General features: G+C 38.0%; 2 protein-coding genes across 2 annotated transcripts; one reads left to right on the forward strand and one right to left on the reverse strand.

Moving 5' to 3' along the window:
- The first annotated feature begins 3,966 nt into the window (after positions 1-3,966).
- Positions 3,967-5,045, forward strand: LOC113906037 (olfactory receptor 1086-like). The gene has a single exon (XM_027564055.1). It carries the CDS (start codon positions 4,083-4,085, stop codon positions 5,043-5,045), a length of 963 nt encoding a protein of 320 aa, XP_027419856.1. The 5' UTR covers positions 3,967-4,082.
- A 15,361-nt stretch (positions 5,046-20,406) lies between these two features.
- On the reverse strand, positions 20,407-21,327 carry LOC113906038 (olfactory receptor 5T2-like). Its single transcript, XM_027564056.1, has one exon. It carries the CDS (start codon positions 21,325-21,327, stop codon positions 20,407-20,409), a length of 921 nt encoding a protein of 306 aa, XP_027419857.1.
- Positions 21,328-22,575: the final 1,248 nt, after the last annotated feature.

A 22,575-nucleotide genomic window follows, 5' to 3' on the forward strand; every position in this document is an offset into this window, starting at 1 on the left:
CAGTGGGCAGAGACATGAGTGACATGGCAAGAGAATGGACCAGATATCATCAGTTCTGAGTTTAATTTGAACTGATGAAGTTTCCAGTATCCTTGCTCTCCTCTTCTGAAATTTGAAATAAATAAGGTATTTGATTTTACTTACCTGAGCAGAGTGATCTGCCCAGACCTGCTCTGGAGGCCTTTGCATGAAGTGTGCTAACTGGTTTATACAAGTGCTTGAAATCTCAAAGACCTTCACACTGAAATCTGTGTCATGGCCCTAGTCCCTAAACAGGAGAATCAAAATTCCCAGTACAGATCAGGTACCCCAGGGACATAAAGAAAAACTGAATGTTTATTAGTCAAGCTTGTATGCAAAAATGTCACACAAGATGCAAATCTGTAGATAGCCAGGGAGTATTCTTGAAAACCATTGATTAACTATTGCATCCATTGATTCCACCCTTTTTTGTTTTGAATTTTACCCCTACATTGTTTGGAAGTGTAGCCTCTAGCTCTTGAATGGAGAAAATCACAGGATTCTGGCTCCCATGTTAAATTTTAATGTATATATTGGAAATAGAACCAAATGTAAAGCCTCCATTCTTGTGTCAAGATAAACCCTGGTGTATTTACCACAAGAACCAGACGATGTACAACATAAAAGCAAAAATCTTGCTATGTGTGCTTCCTTCCTTCCATTTTTACAATTATGAATGTAAAAAGGCACTTCAAGCACCTCGTAGCAAAGCTAGTATGTAGTTGTATGCTTTCCATAATAACATTTCAATATTGACAGAGCTACATTTATTCATATCTGTGGATTTTAAAATATGAAAGCATGATAAAGAATGTAACAAAAAATAAACTGTAAAATAAACCACAATAACTTGTAATGTAATCCCATTTTAGGGAAAAAATTTTAGCTTACACTCTGTATTTAAGGAGGTAGCCCTATTAAAACTAAATCAGGTGGCCAAAGTATTGGAGCTTCAGCTTCAGAGTCAGTCCTTCCAGTGAATATTCAGGGCTGCTTTCCTTTAGGATTGACTGGTTTAATCTCCTTACTGTCCAAGGGACTCTCAAGACTCTTCTACAACTTATTTAAATGCATATAAACATTTAATTCTCACACAGTAAACTGCTAGGTTTCAGTGTCACAGCTCATGTTAATACCTTCCTTTTCATGTGACTCTTGTGCTTGGAGAAAAAGTGTTGATTCCAATAATAGGCCAATGCTTTAAAGTGTCCTAACATTTCAGAGATACTTATTGTGGGGTTAATAGAGGAATTTTGTGATATTATTTTGTCAAATTATCATCTATTCATCTTTCACTGCTTTCTTTACTTTACCTTGTTTACTGCTGTTTCTATGCTTTATTTCAGGAAGTATTTTTGAGAATATTCTGGCTTATTAATGACAATTTTCTTCTGCCTGATGTACAATTTCCATTCAATTTTTTAATTACTTTATAAAGAGAAGTAATAGGTTCACAACAAAATTAAGAGGGAGGTACAGATATTTTATGTGCATGCCCCTTATTAGTATTCTTCATCAAAGTGGTATATTTTTTACATTTGATAAGCCCACATTGACACATCATAATCACTCGAAGTCCATTATTTACATTAGACTTCACTACTGGGGCTGTATGTCCTATGAGTTTCAAAAATACATACAATGACATGAATCCATCATCATATTCTTATATAGAATTGTTTTCAATGCCCTAAAAGTCCTCTATGCTCTGTCTCTTTATCCTCCTGCTCCCAAACCTCTGGCAACCACTGATCATTTTATTCCTTGTGTTCTGTGATTGTCACGTTTGTAGGTTTTTTCTTCTTTAATAATAACCTAACAGGTGTGAGGTGATATGCAATTGCACTTTTGATTTGCCTTTGATAAAATTTCTGTACTATCCAAGGCAATAAAAAATGTAATGCAATGCTTATCAAATAACATTGTTTTTTTTTAATAGGAAAAAAAATTCTAAATTTATGTGATGCCAAAGAAGATTTCAAATATCCAAAGATATCTTGTGCAAAAGTACAAAGCTGGTGTCATCACGCATCTTGGTTTCAAGAATGTATTACAAAGCTACCGTACTTGAACCATACAGTATTGGTATAAAAACAGACATATAGACCAATGGAGCAGAATAAGGAGCCCACAAATCAATTCACATATATTTAGTCAATTGATCTTCAACAAGGGTGTTGACAAAAGATAGTGGGAAAAGGATAATCACTTCAACAAGCTGTGTTGGCAAAACTGGATATCCATATGCAAAATAACAAAACTCAACCCTCCTCTTAAACCATGAACAAAAGTAAACTTAAAGACTTAAACATAATACATGACACTATAAAACTCTCAGAAGAAATATAAAGGAAAAGCCTCATGACATTAGATTAGTGATAACTTAATAGATATTACATCACAAGCACAGGCACAAAAGAATCACACTAAAAGTACATACAGCAAAGAAAACAATCCACAGAGTAAGGAGGCCTCCTGCAGAGTGGGAGAAAACGTTCAAACCACTTGAACAGAATCTTCTCCTAGGAAGACACACAAATGGACAACAGGTTAGTATGAAAAAGTACATAAAACCACTAGTTATTAGGGAAATACAAATATAAAGTATTATTATAAATCAGAGGCTGAATGACTTTATTTATTCAACAAATATTACTAGGTCGTGAATTACTCCAAGACTACTTTTTTTTTTTTATTGAGTGAATCATCATGTTGCTATTTTGAACCAGATCATAATTGGAGTGTATTCCCCTTGAGGACTCTCCTGTGGTTTGATCAGCAGTTGAGTAAGTAGATATAAGCAGTTTGAGTTAATTATATTCAGAGTATATCAAAACCTGCTTTTGCCAATCCACAGGTAAGAGAAAGTTTCAGGCATTTGCTTAGTACTTTAGGAGTTTGGAACTAAAATATCAAGATATGTTGTGTAATCCTTTCATTAATAGCTGTTGTCTCTCATATAGATGAATAAATACATCAAAGAAAATAAAGTATTAAATTTGTGTTGGTTAATTACTGTTGTCATAGTTTAGTTACAATTTTTTACAAGTGACTTTAACTGTGACTCAGCTTGTTTAGTTGATAATTCACTAGATCCACAGCAAACAATATCTAAACAAGTATAATAATTTGGAAAAAATGTTTTGTTTTGTTTTTTCGGAAAAATTCTTTACATTTTCACCACAGGTCTTGAGACAGTTGAAAAGCAAAGACTTTAGATATCCAAAAGTAATAAATATCAGTGACTATTTAGTAAAAGAAAAAACACAATGTAATGCAAAATAATGGAGAAATACATTTGAATGAAATATGTTGTCATATAATAATTTAATTATGGCCCAACATCTTAAAAAAAATCTTCATTATTCTTTTGGATACACCTAAGAAGAGCTAAAAAAGTTAGAAAGAATTTGGGACTAGCTCATAAAATATTATAGTCTGAGAGGCTGCTACTCTGTTGGCCCAGCCTAATTTAGCATTATCTATTTAACATCATTTTGAATATTCAGTTTTCTTAGTGCATTTTATGTTACAATATTTGTAAATCAATTTTGATTTACTCCACTTTGTTAAATCAATATTAACGATTTCATTCTATAGATAAATTATAACAAATAATTTTACACAGTTATTGAAAGTAACTAGAATGCTGATATCCTATTCCAGGCATCTGCACACTGATACACTAGGTCATGTTATTGCATGAGAGAAGGAAATTGATTTTAACCAATGATTTGGTGTTTTAAGCTAATTTAATATGGAAACAACTAATAGAATTCAGTGGTAAATTAACTGGTTTATCTAATGGATTTAGATGGCATGAATTCAGCCCATGAGTGAATGAATACATGTATTTCCCCATTTGAGTCTTCAGTGAGTGGCATGTACACTTGACCCACTGTCTTGTCACCATGTTCTGAACAACTGGGAAATTATACTCTGGCAAAAAATAAATATGAGGACACAAATCGCATTCCATTGAATCACAATGTTATTCATTCTTTTGGTAGGAAATAAACTGCAATTTTTTGAAAATCTCCTTCAAGTTTGTTCCATGAGGTATGAAGATGAAGAATGTCACCGAAGTAACATCCTTTTTACTGAAAAGCTTCACAGACAATCTTGAACTGCAAATCATCTTATTCTTATTGTTTCTAGCAGTTTACCTCTTCACGCTGATTGGAAATTTAGGACTGGTTGTGTTGGTCATTGGGGATTGCCGGCTCCACAGCCCCATGTACTATTTTCTGAGTGCACTTTCATCTGTGGATGCCTGCTATTCCTCAGTAATTACCCCCAAAATGTTAGCAGACTTTATGTCAAAGAACAAAGCCATTTCCTTCCTTGAATGTGCAACACAGATGTTCCTTGCTGTTACTTTTGGGACCACAGAATGCTTTCTTCTCGCTGCAATGGCATATGATCGCTACGTGGCCATCTACAACCCCCTCCTGTATTCAGTCAGCATGGCACCCAGAGTCTATGTGCCACTCATCATTGCTTCCTGTGTTGGTGGCATCTTGCATGCTTCTGTACACACAGTGGCTACTTTTAGGTTATCCTTCTGTGGATCCAATGAAATCAGGCATGTCTTCTGTGACATCCCTCCCCTCCTCGCTATTTCTTGCTCTGACACTCACACAAACCAGCTTCTGCTCTTCTACTTTGCAGGCTCTATTGAGATAGTCACTGTCTTGATCGTCCTCATCTCCTATGGTTTCATTCTGCTGACCGTTCTGTGGATGCCATCTGCTGTAGGGAGAAGGAAAGTGTTTTCTACATGTGGTTCTCACTTAGCTGGAGTATCCATTTGTCATGGTACTGTTCTCTTCATGTATGTGAGACCAAGTTCCAGCTATGCCACAGATCATGATATGATTGTGTCTATAATTTATAGCATTGTGATTCCAATGCTGAATCCCATCATCTATAGTTTAAGGAACAAAGATGTAAAAGAGGCAATGAAGAGAGTGTTTGCAAAAAAATGCTTTATCAATAAATTCTATTATCACAGTAAAAATTAATCTAAAAATGTCAAGAGTGATGTTATGTACCATAATACCAAGAAGATATGATGAAATTGTTTTGTTTTATCTTATTAATATATTTCTCTTCTTCCTGGATATTTTAATATAAACATCATAGCTAACCTTCTATCTATGTTATTTTTATATGCAGAAAAATCGTAACATCCATTTGTGCCTTAATATTATCCCATTGATAGAGGTGTACACACGCACACTCAAACACACATGCACACACACCTATACACGTTTGTATGTAAAAGCATGCTGATGGATATAACACAAACACACACAGACATATGTGTATGTAACTTTTCTTTAGCATATTCTATATTATTTTCTTCTTTCATCTTGATATAACTTGAAAGTATAGTCCCCAATATTCACAACTGTAATTAACATTATATCTGACTAGCTTGATGAAATGCCAACTAATCAATAGCAAACCCACAGTTCATATGATCCCATACCATGGAATCATTGGTATCTGAATTCATTTCAAAGCATTCTGATCTAGCCTTAGATTTATTCATTGGCAGCTATCTAATCCCAGTCTGTGGTTTGGGGACCACAGATAACTTGTTCAAATTCCTGGTGTTAAATACCATGCTGATTTGTAAGGATGTATTTCTTCCATCTTTGTTACTTCATTCAGAGCTTGAGTGCTAAACAAATCTTTAATTTCTCACAGAAAATAAAGTCCAGACATTGATATCTATCACGATCACACATTAAAAAAAGACAAACGCAATTCAGAGAGTAGTGTATAACTGGCCTGGGTATTCAGTTCTTTCCACAGCTGAGCCCCAATCCACCTTTATGGATTTGATTACAGGTCTGGTGCTGACTTAGATTTTAACTCTCTGTTCCTTGGACCCTTTCAACTCTGATATGACCCTGCAGAAACCCCCACTCCTCATGCTCAGGCCCAAGAACCTCATTACAGAAGGGTCCCTCCTACATGCATGTTTAAGCCTTGTTTCCAATAGACCTCATTTTCATTGTGAGGACATGTGTCCTTCAGAGATAACTTTAAGATGTAGTGTTCTCCTTTCCTGCTTTCACTCATTTGTATTTATTAATTTTAATCACAATTTTGCAAAAACTCTTTCTCTTCTTAAAGGAGCATCCTTATTTTTAAATCCAAGACAATCTTCTGAGATTTAGAGTCCAACCTAATGATACTTTTCTGAATTGGGATTAAGTTTAAATTATAATTCAACAGTTCTTGTGCAGAATTCCCTTACCTATATTACCTGTACTTGAAAGTGCTAGTAGCTCAGTCATCTCCATCTGTTTGCGACCCCATGGACTATAGCCTGCCAGGCTCCTCTGTCCATGGAATTCTCTAGGCAAGAATACTGAAATAAGTTGCCATTTCCTATTCAGGGGGTCTTCCTGACCCAGGAATTGAACCTGGGTCTCTTGCATTGCAGGCAGGTTCTTCTTCACTGCTTGAGCCATCAGAGAAGCTGTTATTGTATTTATTCCTATGCAATATATCTGCTCTTATTTCTACTGTTTGGGATACTCTCCTAGCTGTTATTCATACGGTTTCTTCTACTAAATATCAAAACTAAACCATGTTCACTGATATTAGTTATAGTTACATATCCAAACTATGCAAATGTGTTGTTGAATAGTGTGTGTGTGTATCATTCGGCATTGAAGAGATTCTTAAACATAATTCAATATCACAAAAATAAATTTTATGCTTTAAAATTTTAGTTTTAAAGAAAAATAAACACTAATATAGGAAAAAACTAACCATAAACAGAGAAAATAGATACAGTTATGCATCTGTTAAATTTATAAATAATAGACTAGAAGTACATAGAATTATGGTTTCCCACATGGTGCTATGGTAAAGAATTAGCCTGCCAATGCAGGAGACACTAGAAATGTGGGTTCGATCCCTGGGTCAGGAAGATTCCCTAGAGGAGGCAATGGCAACCCATTCCAGTACTCTTGCCTGGAAACTCCCATGAACGGAGGAGCCTGGTAGGCTGCAGTCCGTGGGGTTGCGAAGAGTCAGACACGACTGAGCAACTTCACTTTCCCTTTTCACTTTCATGCATTGGAGAAGGAAATGGCGACCCACTCCAGCATTCTTTCCTGGAGAATTCCAGGGGCGGGGGAGCCTGGTGGGCTGCCATCTATGGGGTCACACAGGGTTGGACACGACTGAAGTGACTTAGCAGCAGCAGCAGCAACAAAGGGACATAATCACAATAAAAATGGCTGATCACATTGGATGAACAATATGACACGGTAAACACGCAGGAAAAATCGTCAGTGCTGTGGTCAGACTGCAGACATGTATAAGGACCACCAGGAGAAGGCAGATCCATGGAGAAACCACCACCTGGTAGAGCAGGGGGCTGCAAATAGCCACACAGCGGTCATAGGCCATGGCAGCCAGCATGAAAATCTCAGCCACAGCAAAAGCTATGAATCCACTCATCTGGGCTGCACATGCATAGTAAGATATGGTTTTCTTTGTAACCAAGAAGTTAACCAACATTTTAGGGGCAATGACAGAAGAATTGCCCAAATTGATGATAGCCAAGTGCTTGAGGAAAAAGTACACAGGAATTTGAATGTGAGAGTTCACGCTGGTGAGGATGACGATTCCCAGGTTCCGTGTCATGTTCATTCCATAGATGACTAGAAACACCCAGAAAAGAGGAATCTGGAGTTCTGGATAATCTGAGATCCTCATTGGAATGAATTTAATCACTTGAGTGCAGTTTCCTGGAGCTATCTATATTGCTGATTTCTTCTTAGTGAGGAAAAAAAAGCAAGAGAGCTCCAGAAAAAATATCTACTTCTGCTTTATTGAACATGCCAAAGTCTTCAACTGTGTGGATAACATCAAACTGTGGAAATTTCATGATGAGATGGGAATACCAGACCACCTGACCTGCCTCCTGAGAAATCTGTATGCAGGTCACGAAGCAACAGTTAGAACTGGACATGGAAAAACAAACTGGTTCCAAATCAAGAAAGGAATACTCCAAGTCTGTATATTGTCACCCTGCTTATTTAACTTATATGCAGGGTACATCATGATATATGCTGGACTGGATGAAGAACAAGCTGGAATCAAGATTGCTAGGAGAAATATCAACAACGTCAGATACGCAGATGACACCTCCTTTATGGCAGAAAGTGAAGAAGAACTAAAGAACCTCTTGATGAAAGTGAAAGAGGAATGAAAAGGTTGGCTTAAAACTCAATATTCAGAAAACTAAGATCATGGCATCTGGTCCCATCACTTCATGGCAAATAGATGGGGAAACAGTGGAAACAGTGGCTCACTTTTTTTTAATTTTTTTTATGGGCTCCAAAATCACTGCAGATGGTGATTGCAGCCATGAAATTAAAAGACACTTACTCCTTGGAAGGAATGTTATGACCAACCTAGACAGCATGTTAAAAAGAAGAGACATTACTTTTCAACAAAGGTCCATCTAGTCAAGGCTATGGTTTTTCCAGTGGTCATGTATGGATGTGACAGTTGGATTATAAAGAAAGCTGAGTGCCAAAGAATTGATGCTTTTGAGCTGTGGTGTTGAAGACTCTTGAGAGTCCCTTGGACTGCAAGGAGATCCAGCCAGTCCATCCTAAAGGAAGTCAGTCCAGAATACATTGGAAGGACTGATGCTGAAGCTGAAACTCCAATACTTTGGCCACCTGATGCTAAGAACTGACTCACTTGAAACAACCCTGATGCTGGGAAAGATTGAAGGTTGGAGGAGAAGGGGTCGACAGAGGATGAAATGGTTGGATGGCATCACTGACTCAATGGATATGAGTTTGTGTAAACTCCGGGAGTTCATGATAGACAGGGAGGCCTAGCGTTCTGCAGTCCATGGTGTCACAGAGTCAGACATGACTTAGCCACTGAACTGATGGGACCAGATGCCATCAACTTAGTGTTTTGAATGTTGCATTTTAAGCCTGCTTTCTCACTCTCTTCTTTCAACTTTTTAGTTCCTGCTGGTTTGTTTCATCAGAATGGTATCATCTGCATATCTGAGGTTGTTGATATTACTCCCTGCCATCTTGACTCCAGCTTGTGAATTATCCAGCCCTGTATTTAGCATGATGTACTCTACATATAAGTTAAATATGCAGGGTGACAATATACAACCTTAATACTCCTTTCTCATATTTGAACCAGTCCAGTGTTCCATGTCCATTTCTAAATATTTCTTGGCTGCATACAGATTTCTCATGCAGCAGGTAAAACGGTATGGTATTCCCATCTCTTTAAGAAGTTTCCTGATGGCTCAGAGGGTAAAGAGTCTGCTTGCAGTGTAGGAGACCAGGGTTTGATCCCTTGGTCAGGAAGATCCCTTGGAGGAGGAAATAGCAACCCTTTTCAGTATTCTGACCTAGAAAATTCCATGGACAGAAGAGTCTTGCAGGGTACAGTCCATAGGGTACAAAGAGTCAGACACAACTGAGAAACTTCACTTTTTTTTAAAGAACGTTCCAGTTTGTTGCAATCCAAACAGTCAAATACTTAAGCAAAGTCAATGAAGCAGAAGTAGATTTTTTTTTTTAAATATCATCCTTTTCTATAATCCAACAGATGTTTGATAAGTTGACCTCTGGTTCCTCTGCCTTTTCTATATCCAGCTTGTACATCTGGAAGTTTTCGGTTCATGCACTGCTGAAGCCTAACTTGAAGGACTTTGAGCATTACCTTGGCAGCATGTGAAATGAAAGCAATTGTTTGGTAGCTTGAACATTTTTGGAATTGCCTTTCTTTGGTATTGGAATGAAAACTGACCTTTTCTGGCCCTGTGGCCACTGCCAAGTTTTTTTAATTTGCAGGCATATTGAGTGCAGCACTTTAACAGCATCAGTTTTTAGGGTTTAAATTATCTCAACTGGAATTCCATCACCTCTACTAGCTTTGTTTGTAGTAATGCTACCTAAGCCCCACTTGACTTCATCCTCCAGGATGTCTAGCTCTAGATGAACGGGCACACTGTTGTGGTTATCTGGCTCATTAAGAACTTTTTTGTATAATGTTCTGTGTATTCTTGCCACCTCTTCTTGATCTCTTCTACTGCTGTTAGGTCCTTGATGTTTCTGTTCTTTGCTGAGTCCATCTTTGCATGAAATATTCTGTTAGTATCTCCAATTTTCTTGAAGAGATCTGAAGTCTTTCCCATTCTAATATTTTCCTCTATTTCTTTATATTGCTCTCTTAAGAAGGCTTTCTTCCCTCGTTATTCTCTGGAAATGTGCAATCAGTTGGGTATATTTTTCCCTTCATCCTTTGCCCTTTCTCCTTTTGCAAGTTCCTGATCTATAAGTATTGTGGGATATAGAGTATGTCTAAATAAATTGCCTTTGTAGCAATAGCTTCTAAAATAAGCTCAAAATCTACTTTTGGACAGTAGATGTTCAAAAGTTACTTGCTAACTGACTGACTGAAAGAGACGAATGGTGAATAAGTGAAGGAATGAATGTATACAATATCAATCCTGAAATTCTGAAATGAAGTATGAGATTTTTGTTCCAAGGCCCATAGTTTTATGGTAATATGATTATTAAAATCATTTTGACTTTGATAAAGAAACAGAGACAACCTATATATCATTTTCTAGAATACTCATTACTTTAGTGCAGGGCACAGCTGTTCTTTCTTCATCGACTTAGTCCTAAAATTAATAAAGTTATGGTATATTCTTGGCTCTAAAATGAACAAAATAACAGATAAATTGTGGACCATAGAAAGGAAGTTCCAAAGATTTTTTACCATGAAGTCACTTTTTACAATGACAAATTCTTGAATGTTGTGTTGTTGCTTCCTCTGGTGTCCTTTGTATCTTGTCTGTCATGTAACCAGTGACACTGTCTGCACCATGCGGAGTTAACAGGACCTTCATTTGTTCATAGCTCTGCCAACCTCTCCACTGATTCAGTATTCCTATAACAATGTTGGGTTTTCAGGTGGTTCAGTGGTAAAGAATATGTCTGCCAGTGCAGGAGATACAGGAAATGTGGGTCTCATACCTGGGTCTGGAAGATGCCCAAGAGTAGGAAATGGCAATCCACTCCAGAATTCTTGCTGGGAAATCCCATGGACAGAGGAGCCTGATTAGCTAGAGTCCTTGTTGTCACACAGAGTCAGAAACAACTGACCACACACACATAACATTGTTAAGATTCTTTTTTTCACAATTTCCATTCTTATTGATGTGTTATTTTGCAACTTGATCTCTCATTTGAAGCTTATTATTTATTGTAGAAGAGGGTTTTTTTTTTTAATTTCCTAAAACTTCTGTATGTTATATAATAAACATATCTTGGTTAGACAAAACTGTAAGACAGTGCCATCACTGGATCACAAAATCTCACCTTTCAAAAATATTTGTAAGAAACAGGCACACAGAGGGAGGAGCCAAGATGGCGGAGGAGTAGGACGGGGAGAACACTTTCTCCCCCACAAATTCATCAAAAGAGCATTTAAACGTCGAGTAAATTCCACAAAACAACTTCTGAATGCCGGCAGAGGACATCAGGCACCCAGAAAAGCAATCCAACTCTTCAAAAGGAGGTAGGAAAAAATATAAAAGACAAAAAAAGAGACAAAAGAGGGAGGGACGGAGTTCCGTCCCGGGAAGGGAGTCTTAAAAAGAGAGAAGTTTCCAAACACCAGGAAACCTTCTCACTGCCGAATCTGTGCCGAGCTTTGGAAGCACAGAGGGCAATATAACGGGGAGAAAAAATAAATAAAAAATTAAAACTCGAAGACTGCGAGTCCTACGGTAACTCCCCCAGCGGAGAAGCAGCGCAGACGCCTGCACGCGCCATTAGCAAGCGGGGGCTGGGCAGGGAGGCGCAGCGCGGGCTGCATCGCTTAGAGTAAGAATCTGGCCTGAATACCCTGAGCACTATCTGAGCGAAATAATTTGGGCTAGCAAACCAGACTGTGGGATATCTACCACGCGAAAAGCCAGCCCCAACCTAAGACACCGCCAGGCCCGCGCACGGAACAAACAACTCAACAGAGATAGCCGGCTGCAGACCTTCCCCCTCCGGTGACAGGCAGCCAGAGCCGGAAGGAGGCAATCGCAGCCCCAGAGAGACATTATCTATAAAACTGTAAGCAGGCTTCTTTGCTAACTAAAACTTCCTGGGGGTCTGGACGGTTAACATCTGACTGAGAAGGTGCGCCGGTTTTACACCCAGATAACCGAGTGGCGGGGAGGCGATAAGTCGCAGCATTGGCGCTCGCCAAACACCTCATCACTTGAGTTGCTTGGACCTGGGAAGAGCACAAAACTCAGGCCCAACTGAGTCTGCGCCTCTGAGGACTGCCCGAGTGCCTGAACCTGAGCGGTTTAGACCTGGGCCCAGGGCCAGCCTCGGATTGTTCCTGGCGGAACAACCTAGAGCCCGAGCAGTGTGGGCAGGGAGGCTACACGCGCCGTGAGCGGGGGCAGACCCAGTGTGGCTGAGGCACTGCGAGCGCACGCTAGTGTTATTTGTTTGCAGCATCCCTCCCTCCCTCCCCACAGCGCGACTGAACAAAGAGAAGAAATACAGCTCCACCCATCAGAACACCAACACAAGCTTCCCTAACCAGGAAACCTTGACAAGCCACCTGTACAAACCCACACACAGCGAGTAAAAGCCACAATAAAGAGAACTCCACAAACTGCCAGAATACAGAAAGGACACCCCAAACTCAGCAATTTAAACAAGATGAAGAGACAGAGGAATACCCAGAAGATAAAGGAACAGGATAAATGCCCACCAAACCAAACAAAAGAGGAAGAGATAGGGAATCTACCTGATAAAGAATTCCAAATAATGATAGTGAAATTGATCCAAAATCTTGAAATTAAAATGGAATCACAGATAAATAGCGTGGAGACAAGGATTGAGAAGATGCAAGAAAGGTTTAACAAGGACCTAGAAGAAATAAAAAAGAGTCAATATATAATGAATAATGCAATAAATGAAATTAAAAACACTCTGGAGGCAACAAATAGTAGAATAACAGAGGCAGAAGATAGGATTAGTGAATTAGAAGATAGAATGGTAGAAATAAATGAATCAGAGAGAATAAAAGAAAAACGAATTAAAAGAAATGAGGACAATCTCAGAGACCTCCAGGACAATATTAAACGTTACAACATTCGAATCATAGGGGTTCCAGAAGAAGAAGACAAAAAGAAGGACCATGAGAAAATACTTGAGGAGATAATAGTTGAAAACTTCCCTAAACTGGGGAAGGAAATAATCACCTAAGTCCAAGAAACCCAGAGAATCCCAAACAGGATAAACCCAAGGCAAAACACCCCAAGACACATATTAATCAAATTAACAAAGATCAAACACAAAGAACAAATATTAAAAGCAGCAAGGGAAAAACAACAAATAACACACAAGGGAATCCCCATAAGGATAACAGCTGATCTTTCAATAGAAACTCTTCAAGCCAGGAGGGAATGGCAAGACATACTTAAAATGATGAAAGAAAGTAACCTACAGCCCAGATTATTGTACCAGCAAAGATTTCATTCAAATATGAAGGAGAAATCAAAAGCTTCTCAGACAAGCAAAAGCTGAGAGAATTCTGCACCACCAAACCAGCTCTCCAACAAATACTAAAGGATATTCTCTAGACAGGAAATACAAAAATGGTGTATAAATTCGAACCCAAAACAATAAAGTAAATGGCAACGGGATCATGCTTATCAGTAATTACCTTAAACGTAAATGGGTTGAATGCCCCAACCAAAAGACAAAGACTGGCTGAATGGATACAAAAACAAGACCCCTACATATGTTGTCTACAGGAGACCCACCTCAAAACAGGGGACACATACAGACTGAAAGTGAAGGGCTGGAAAAAGATTTTCCATGCAAATAGGGACCAAAAAAAAGCAGGAGTAGCAATACTCATATCAGATAAAATAGACTTTAAAACAAAGGCTGTGAAAAGAGACAAAGAAGGTCACTACATAATGATCAAAGGATCAATCCAAGAAGAAGATATAACAATTATAAATATATATGCACCCAACACAGGAGCACCGCAGTATGTAAGACAAATGCTAACAAGTATGAAAGGAGAAATTAACAATAACACAATAATAGTGGGAGACTTTAACACCCCACTCACACCTATGGATAGATCAACTAAACAGAAAATTAACAAGGAAACACAAACTTTAAACGATACAATAGACCAGTTAGACCTAATTGATATCTATAGGACATTTCATCCCAAAACAATGAATTTCACCTTTTTCTCAAGCGCACATGGAACCTTCTCCAGGATAGATCACATCCTGGGCCATAAAGCTAGCCTGGGTAAATTCAAAGAAATAGAAATCATTCCAAGCATCTTTTCTGACCATAATGCAGTAAGATTAGATCTCAATTACAGGAGAAAAACTATTAAAAATTCCAATATATGGAGGCTGAACAACACGCTGCTGAATAATCAACAAATCAAAGAAGAAATCAAAAAAGAAATCAAAATTTGCATAGAAACGAATGAAAATGAAAACACAACAACCCAAAACCTGTGGGACACGGTAAAAGCAGTCCTAAGGGGAAAGTTCATAGCAATACAGGCACAACTCAAGAAACAAGAAAAAAGTCAAATAAATAACCTAACTCTACACCTAAAGCAACTAGAAGAGGAAGAAATGAAGAACCCCAGGGTTAGTAGAAGGAAAGAAATCTTAAAAATTAGAGCAGAAATAAATGCAAAAGAAACAAAAGAGACCATAGCAAAAATCAACAAAACCAAAAGCTGGTTCTTTGAAAGGATAAATAAAATTGACAAACCATTAGCCAGACTCATCAAGAAACAAAGGGAGAAAAATCAAATCAATAAAATTAGAAACGAAAATGGAGAGATCACAACAGACAACACAGAAATACAAAGGATCGTAAGAGACTATTATCAACAATTATATACCAATAAAATGGACAACTTGGAAGAAATGGACAAATTCTTAGAAAAGTACAACTTTCCAAAACTCGACCAGGAAGAAACAGAAAACCTTAACAGACCCATCACAAGCACGGAAATTGAAACTGTAATCAAAAATCTTCCAGTAAACAAAAGCCCAGGTCCAGACGGCTTCACAGCTGAATTCTACCAAAAATTTAGAGAAACACCTATCCTGCTCAAACTCTTCCAGAAAATTGCAGAGGAAGGTAAACTTCCAAACTCATTCTATGAGGCCACCATCACCCTAATACCAAAACCTGACAAAGATCCCACAAAAAAAGAAAACTACAGGCCAATATCACTGATGAACATAGATGCAAAAATCCTTAACAAAATTCTAGCAATCAGAATCCAACAACACATTAAAAAGATCATACACCATGACCAAGTGGGCTTTATCCCAGGGATGCAAGGATTCTTCAATATCCGCAAATCAATCAATGTAATACACCACATTAACAAATTGAAAAATAAAAACCATATGATTATCTCAATAGATGCAGAGAAAGCCTTTGACAAAATTCAACACCCATTTATGATAAAAACTCTCCAGAAAGCAGGAATAGAAGGAACATACCTCAACATAATAAAAGCTATATATGACAAACCCACAGCGAACATTATCCTCAATGGTGAAAAATTGAAAGCATTTCCTCTAAAGTCAGGAACAAGACAAGGGTGCCCACTTTCACCATTACTATTCAACATAGTTTTGGAAGTTTTGGCCACAGCAATCAGAGCAGAAAAAGAAATAAAAGGAATCCAAATTGGAAAAGAAGAAGTAAAACTCTCACTATTTGCAGATGACATGATCCTCTACATAGAAAACCCTAAAGAGTCCACCAGAAAATTACTAGAACTAATCAATGATTATAGTAAAGTTGCAGGATATAAAATCAACACACAGAAATCCCTTGCATTCCTATACACTAATAATGAGAAAATAGAAAGAGAAATTAAGGAAACAATTCCATTCACCATTGCAATGAAAATAATAAAATACTTAGGAATATATCTACCTAAAGAAACTAAAGACCTATATATAGAAAACTATAAAACACTGGTGAAAGAAATCAAAGAGGACACTAATAGATGGAGAAATATACCATGTTCATGGATTGGAAGAATCAATATAGTGAAAATGAGTATACTACCCAAAGCAATTTATAGATTCAATGCAATCCCTACCAAGCTACCAACAGTATTCTTCACAGAGCTAGAACAAATAATTTCACAATTTGTATGGAAATACAAAAAACCTCGAATAGCCAAAGCGATCTTGAGAAAGAAAAATGGAACTGGAGGAATCAACCTACCTGACTTCAGGCTCTACTACAAAGCCACAGTTATCAAGACAGTATGGTACTGGCACAAAGACAGAAATATAGATCAATGGAACAAAATAGAAAGCCCAGAGATAAATCCATGCACATATGGACACCTTATCTTTGACAAAGGAGGCAAGAATATACAATGGATTAAAGACAATCTCTTTAACAAGTGGTGCTGGGAAATCTGGTCAACCACTTGTTAAAGAATGAAACTAGAACACTTTCTAACACCATATACAAAAATAAACTCAAAATGGATTAAAGATCTCAACGTAAGACCAGAAACTATAAAACTCCTAGAGGAGAACATAGGCAAAACACTCTCTGACATACATCACAGCAGGATCCTCTATGACCCACCTCCCAGAATATTGGAAATAAAAGCAAAAATAAACAAATGGGACCTAGTTAAACTTAAAAGCTTCTGCACATCAAAGGAAACTATTAGCAAGGTGAAAAGACAGCCTTCAGAATGGGAGAAAATAATAGCAAATGAAGCAACCGACAAACAACTAATCTCAAAAATATACAAGCAACTCCTACAGCTCAACTCCAGAAAAATAAATGACCCAATCAAAAAATGGGCCAAAGATCTAAATAGACATTTCTCCAAAGAAGACATACAGATGGCTCACAAACACATGAAAAGATGCTCAACATCACTCATTATCAGAGAAATGCAAATCAAAACCACTATAAGGTACCATTTCACACCAGTCAGAATGGCTGCAATCCAAAAGTCTACAAGCAATAAATGCTGGAGAGGGTGTGGAGAAAAGGGAACCCTCTTACACTGTTGGTGGGAATGCAAACTAGTACAGCCACTATGGAGAACAGTGTGGAGATTCCTTAAAAAACTGGAAATAGTTTTTCCTACTGCTGGGCATACACACTGAGGAAACCAGAAGGGAAAGAGACACGTGTACCCCAATGTTCATCGCAGCACTGTTTATAATAGCCAGGACATGGAAGCAACCTAGATGTCCATCAGCAGATGAATGGATAAGAAAGCTTTGGTACATATACACAATGGAGTATTACTCAGCCATTAAAAAGAATACATTTGAATCAGTTCTAATGAGGTGGATGAAACTGGAGCCTATTATACAGAGTGAAGTAAGCCAGAAGGAAAAACACCAATACAGTATACTAACGCATATATATGGAATTTAGAAAGATGGTAACGATAACCCTGTATATGAGACAGCAAAAGAGACACTGACGTATAGAACAGTCTTATGGACTCTGTGGGAGAGGGAGAGGGTGGGAAGATTTGGGAGAATGGCATTGAAACATGTAAAATATCATGTATGAAACGAGATGCCAGTCCAGGTTCAATGCACAATACTGGATGTTTGGGGCTGGTGCACTGGGACGACCCAGAGGGATGGTGTGGGGAGGGAGGAGGGAGGGGGGTTCAGGATGGGGAACACATGTATACCCGTGGTGGATTCATTTTGATGTTTGGCAGAACTAATACAATTATGTGAAGTTTGAGAATAGAATAAAATTAATTTAAAAAAAATAATTAAAAAAAAAAGAAAGAAACAGGCACACAGATACAAATATACAGAAAAATGGCACGAAAGACACTACATTTATCCATGTTAAACAGTGGATTTATCTTCTCAGTTCAGTTCAGTCGCTCAGTCGTGTCCGACTCTTTGCGACCCCATGAATTGCAGCAGGCCTGGTCTCCCTGTCCAACACCAACTTCCAGAGTTCACCCAGACTCACATCCATTGAGTAAGTGATGCCATCCAGCCATCTCATCCTCTGTCGTTCCCTTCTTCTCCTGTCCCCAATCCCTCCCAGCATCAGAGTCTTTTCCAAAGAGTCAACTATTTGTATGAGGTGGCCAAAGTACTGGAGTTTCAGCTTTAGCATCAATCCTTCCAAAGAAATCCCAGGGCTGATCTCCTTCAGAATGGACTGGTTGGATCTCCTTGCAGTCCAAGGGACTCTCAAGAGTCTTTTCCAACACCATAATTCAAAAGCATCAATTCTTTGGCATTCAGCCTTAATCATGGTCCAACTCTCACATCCATACATGGAAAAAGCAAGAGAGTTCCAGAAAAACATCTATTTCTACTTTATTGACTATGCCAAAGCCTTTGACTGTATGGATCACAATAAACTGTAGAAATTTCTTAAAGAGATGGGAATACCAGACCACCTGATCTGCCTATTGAGAAATTTGTATGCAGGTCAGGAAGCAACAGTTAGAACTGAACATGGAACAACAGACTGGTTCCAAATAGGAAAAGGAGTACGTCAAGGCTGCATATTGTCACCCTGCTTATTTAACTTCTGTGCAGAGTACATCATGAGAAATGCTGGGCTGGAAGAAGCACAAGCTGGAATCAAGATTGGCAGGAGAAATGTCAATAACCTCAGATATGCAGGTGACACCACCCTTATAGCAGAAAGTGAAGAGGAACTAAGAAGCCTCTTGATGAAAGTGAAAGTGGAGAGTAAATAATTTGGCTTAAAGCTCAACATTCAGAAAACGAAGATCATGGCATCCGGTCCCATCACTTCATGGAAAATAGATGGGGAAACAGTGGAAACAGTGTCAGACTTTATTTTTCTGGGCTCCAAAATCACTGCAGATGGTGACAACAGCCATGAAATTAAGAGGCTTACTCCTTGGAAGGAAAGTTATGACCAACCTAGATAGCATATTCAAAAGTGGAGACATTGCTTTGCCAACAAAGGTTCGTCTAGTCAAGGCTATGGTTTTTCCTGTGGTCATGTATGGATGTGAGAGTTGAACTGTGAAGAAGGCTGAGTGCTGAAGAATTGATTTATCTTATAGGATGCACTAATTTAAGGTAAAATTTAACAACATATAAGCTAAATTTCGTTTGAATCAACCTCTTACATTCTCACTCGTGTGTTTTCTTTTGCCATTTTTGAATGTAAGTATGATCTCTGGCAACCCACTCCAGTATTCTTGCCTGGAGAATCCCAGAGACGGAGGAGCCTGGTGGGCTGCTGTCTATGGCTGAGTCGGACACAACTCAACCGACTTAGCAGCAGCAGCAGCGGCATGATCTCTGTAAATGTTAATGCATAGACTTTATTATCTGTGAGAAATCAAAGGTGGATATAATGCTTGTGCTTTGAAAGAATTTAAAATAAAGAAGAACTTCTTCCTCAAATCAGCATGGAATTAACACCAGGAATTTGAACATGTTATCTATGGTCCCCAAAACACAGGCTGGGATTAGATGACTGACAACGTATAAATCTAAGAATGGAGGCCAAGTCAGATACCAGTGACTCCAGGTTATGAGGTCATTTCAGCTATGGTTTTGCTATTGATCAAATAGTATTTGATAAAGCTAGTCATTTATAATTATCATACTTTTTATAATTGCAAATTGGAGTCTATATATCCAAGTTATATGGGGATAAAATAATAAACAACATTATAAAATAAAGATTATATTTACATATGTCTTTGACTGTGCTAGTGTTCTGTCAGTCAGTACAGCTTCTGCATACATATATACACATATTGGTAGGAACATACTGAGGAGCACATGGGTGATAGCAAATGGGTTTTTCTGCATATAAATATAGTACAGGTAGAGGGTTGATCGTTGTTTTAAAACATCAAGGGAGAAAAGAAGTGAATTCATAATGTAAAAATATTTTCAGCGTATCTTCTTGATATTGAGGCATAGAAGAACCTTACCCTCAATTTTTTAAACTTTAATTTTTACAGAGAAGGCAATGGCACCCCACTCCAGTACTTTTGCCTAGAAAATCCCATGGACGGAGGAGCCTGGTAGGCTGCAGTCCATGGGGTCGCTAAAGTCAGACACAACTAAGCGACTTCACTTTCACTTTGCACTTTCATGCATTGGAGAAGGAAATGGCAATCCACTCCAGTGTTGTTGCCTGGAGAATCCCAGGGACATGGAAGCCTGGTGGGCTGCCGTCTATGGGGTCACACAGAGTCGGACAAAACTGAAGTGACTTAGCTGTAGCAGTTACTGTGAAAATATGCTTTACAGCTAAATCAAATTCTCCAGAACATTCTCTTCATTGCCTCTTTTACATCTTTATTCCTTAAACTATAGATGATGGGATTCAGCATGGGAATCACAACACTGTAAAAGAGGGACACAATCATGTCATGGTCCAAGGCATAGCTGGAACTTGGCCTCACATACATGAAGAGGATGGTCCCATGAAAAATGCACACTCCAGTTAGGTGAGAGCCACAAGTAGAAAAGACTTTCCTTCTCCCTTCAGCAGAATGCATCCTCAGAACGGCCAACAGAATGAAGCTATAGGAGATCAGGACAATCAGGACAGTGACTATCTCAATGGAGCCCACAAGGTAGAAGAGCAGAAGCTGGTTTGTGTGAGTGTCAGAGCAAGAAATAGCGAGGAGGGGAGGGATGTCACAGAAGACATGTCTGATTTCATTGGAGGCACAGAAGGAGAGGCTGAAAGTAGCCACTGTGTGTACAGTAGCATGCACGATGCCACCAACATAGGAAGCAATGATGAGTGGCATGTAGACTCTGGGTGCCATGCTGACTGAATACAGGAGGGGGTTGTAGATGGCCACGTAGCGATCATATGCCATTGCAGCCAGAAGAAAGCATTCTGTGGTCCCAAAAGTAGTGAAGAGAAACATCTGTGCTGCACACTCAGGCAACAAAATGGTTTTGTTTTTTGACGTAAAATCTGCTAACATTTTTGGTGTAATTACTGAAGAATAGCAGGCATCAACAGATGACAGCACACTCAGAAAATAGTACATGGGGTTGTGGAGCCGGCAATCCCCAATGACCAACACAACCAGTCCTAAATTTCCAATCAAAGTAAAGAGATACATTGCTAGAAACAGGAAGAATAAGATAAATTGTATTTCAGGATTATCTGTGAGACCTTTCAGTACAAATATAGTAACTTCAGTGGTATTCTTCATGGTGACTCCTCATGGAACAAATTTTAACATAAAATTACAATTCATTTACTACAAAATAATAAAAACATTGTGACTCAGTAATGTGGCTTAAAGGATTTTGACATATGCTCTTATATTTATTTTGAGGGATGTTTCATTTCCGAGTTGTTGACCAGGAGACGTGACAAAGCAGTGAGTAAAGTGTCCATGCTGCTCACTGGAGAATCAAATACCAATATTTGTGTGTTCACTTACTTCTTGAATCCATGTAATTTATAAAACCATGAGGTTAACTGGTTAATGTGTCACTGCATTCTATTATCTGTCTTCATACTAAATCACATTAAAATGCACCAAATGACTGAATAAAATATAATTTCCCTCTGATATTCAAACACATAAGATAGTGTATCAGTGTACAGATCCCTGAAACAGAATAGCAGCATTCCACAACTTTCAGTTATTGTGTAAAATGACTTGCAATTACTATCTAGTCAACTGTAGAATCAGAACATTAGTATTTCTGATAATATTAAAACGATTATTTTTAAATGGGAGCTTGATTCACAAGATGATTAACCCCATTATGATTCTTAACATCATTTCAATGATATAGTTCATTCAAGACAAATAAAACAGGATTAAGAAACTGAAAATATTTGTTCACAGGCCAGGCTCATGATTAAGAGCCATGGCAATGTTAATATTGCTCTCTAAAGTTTTCCTTCTTCAAAGTACTAAGACATGTATATGCTCAAGCAGATAAAATAATACACAGTCACACAGGCTAATTAAATATGCAAAGCAACAAATATAAATATGTAAAACAATTTCCTTTAAATATGTCTTGTTTGGTTACACATTTAGAATGACCATATAATTGAACTTTGATCACCAAATGTATATATATTTAAAACATTAGCAAATGCAGGATTATAAAGTTAATACTATAACTAATAATTTTACAATATATGTGATCAGATCCTTGATCCAGATATTTTCTCCTTTATCTACTTGTCATGAATTTGTTTTGTGACTTTTAATACATACCAAAACAATATTCTGCTAGGAAGAAATGCAATGTATCATAATTTGATTTTGATTTTGATTCCCCTATTCACTCTTCATGCCTCTGGTATCTTCTTTAGAGAGTAAGGAAGCTTTGTAAATTTTGTATTCTGGTAATACCAAAACACACACACATATCACATAATTCTATTTTCTATGTTACAGTGAGTTTAAGTTTAGATAGTGAAAGACTTATGATGT

This window comes from Bos indicus x Bos taurus, chromosome 15, assembly GCF_003369695.1.
Source record: "Bos indicus x Bos taurus breed Angus x Brahman F1 hybrid chromosome 15, Bos_hybrid_MaternalHap_v2.0, whole genome shotgun sequence".
NCBI classification, from domain to species: Eukaryota; Metazoa; Chordata; class Mammalia; order Artiodactyla; family Bovidae; genus Bos; species Bos indicus x Bos taurus.